The following is a 1,926-nucleotide window of genomic DNA, read 5'->3' on the forward strand; positions in this document are numbered from 1 at the left end:
AGCAGTTCCGCCCGCAGCGCTGGCTCGCCGCCGGCCCCAAACCCTTCCAGGGACTGAGCTTCGGCTTCGGGCCCCGCCAGTGCCTGGGGCGCCGCATCGCCGAGATCGAGATGCAGCTCTTCCTGATGCACGTGAGATACGGGGACAGAGGGGACAGCGGGGATTGGGGGACAGCGGCTGGGGTGGCATGTGGGGTCGGGGTGGGTGTTTGTTCCCATAAAATTGTGGGGTGGTTCGGCTCGGAAGGGCCTTAAAGGTGGGTGGGGATTATTTCCCCTACACAAACCCCAAACCTGCACTGATCCTCCTTCACCTCAGATGCTATAGGGTGTGGGTGTCCATTCCCATAAAATCCTGGGGTGCTTTGGGCCAGGGACAATTTCCCCAACACACCTCAAACCCCAAACCCTCCTTCAACTCAGATCCTATAGGGTGTGGTTGTCCATTCCCATAAAATCCTGGGGTGGTTCAGGGCAGGGACCATTTCTCCCATACACATCCCAAACCCCAAACCCTCCTTCACCCCAGATCCTATAGGGTGTGGGTGTCTGTTCCCATAAAATCCTGGGGTGGTTCAGCTTGGAAGGGTCTTAAATGTGGGCAAGGATAATTTCCCACACACACAAACCCCAAACCCCAAAAAATCCTGGTCCCATAAAATCCTGGAGTGGCTTGGCTYTGAAGAGCTGTAGGCAGGGACAATTTCCCCTATACAAACCCCAAACCCTCCTTCACCCCAGATCCTATAGGGTGTGGGTGTCCATTCCCATAAAATCCTGGACAATTTCCCCTACACAAACCCCAAACTCCAAAAAATCCTAGTCCCATAAAATCCTGGGGTGTCTCAGCTTGGAAGAGCCATGGGCAGGGACAATTTCCCCTATACAAACCCCAAACCCTCCTTCACCCCAGATCCTATAGGGTTTGGGTGTCCGTTCTCATAAAATCCTGGGGTGTCTCAGCTTGTAAGAGCCATGGGCATGGACAATTTCCCCCTACACAAACCCCAAACCCTCCTTCACCCCAGATCCTACAGGGTTTGGGTGTCCGTTCTCATAAAATCCTGGGGTGGTTTGGTTTGGAAGGGCCTTAACTGTGGGCAAGGATAATTTCCCCCACATGGACCCCAAACCCCAAACCCCAAACCCTCCTTCACCCCAGATCCTGGAGAACTTCAAGATCGAAACCATGCGAGCGGTGGAAATCGGGACCAAGTTCGACCTCATCCTGATCCCGGACAAACCCATCCAGCTGACGCTGCGTCCCCTCGAGAGCCAGCCCTGAGGGTGGCACCCAGCCTGTCCCCRTTTTGGGGACATTCCCCACAAACCCCCACGGGTTCTGTCCTTCCAGCCGCGGTGGTATTTGGGGACAGCTGGGATGACTCTTGGGGTCGCAGCCTGAGCCTGAACCTGCAGCCTTTGCCTGAAGGTCAAAATCTTTTCCTCAAGGCCGGAACCAAGGCCTCAAGCTCAGGCTCAGGCTCAGCATTAAGGCCTCAGGCTCAGGCTCAGTCTTTGCCTCAAGGCTGCGCTGACACCACCAGGGGAGATAAACCTTAATTCTGCCTTAATGATAAACCTTAATGATTGATCGATTCCGCCGTGATTGATTGATCCCCTCTGATTGATTGATCCACTGTGATCGATTGAGTCCGCTGTGATTGATTGATTGATACACTCTGATTGATTGATTCTGCAGTGATTGATTGATCCCCTCTGACTGATTGATCCCCTCTGATTGATTGATTCTACAGTGATTGATTGATCCCCTCTGATTGATTGATTCTGCAGTGATTGATTCTGCCGTGATTAATCAGTTCCATGGTGATCGATTGATCCCTTTTGATTGATTGATTCACTCTGATTGATTCTACAGTGATTGATTGATCCCCTCTGATTGATTGATTCCATGGTGATTGATTCC

General features: G+C 52.4%; 1 protein-coding gene across 1 annotated transcript in view; it reads left to right on the forward strand.

Moving 5' to 3' along the window:
- Nucleotides 1-1,740, forward strand: part of LOC130588174 (cholesterol side-chain cleavage enzyme, mitochondrial-like) — a gene marked incomplete at its 5' end in the record, with an annotated part of 5,119 nt that extends 3,379 nt beyond the window's left edge. The window contains 2 exons of the mRNA XM_057389130.1: nucleotides 2-131; nucleotides 1,162-1,740. Of these exons, the coding sequence (XP_057245113.1) occupies nucleotides 2-131; nucleotides 1,162-1,284 (253 nt within the window). The remainder of the gene's footprint in view (nucleotide 1; nucleotides 132-1,161) is intronic.
- Between the last annotated feature and the right edge of the window lie 186 nt (nucleotides 1,741-1,926).

Source organism: Malurus melanocephalus, unplaced genomic scaffold (assembly GCF_030028575.1).
Source record: "Malurus melanocephalus ecotype Western Australia unplaced genomic scaffold, MMel_1.1 scaffold_3619, whole genome shotgun sequence".
Classification (NCBI taxonomy): Eukaryota; Metazoa; Chordata; class Aves; order Passeriformes; family Maluridae; genus Malurus; species Malurus melanocephalus.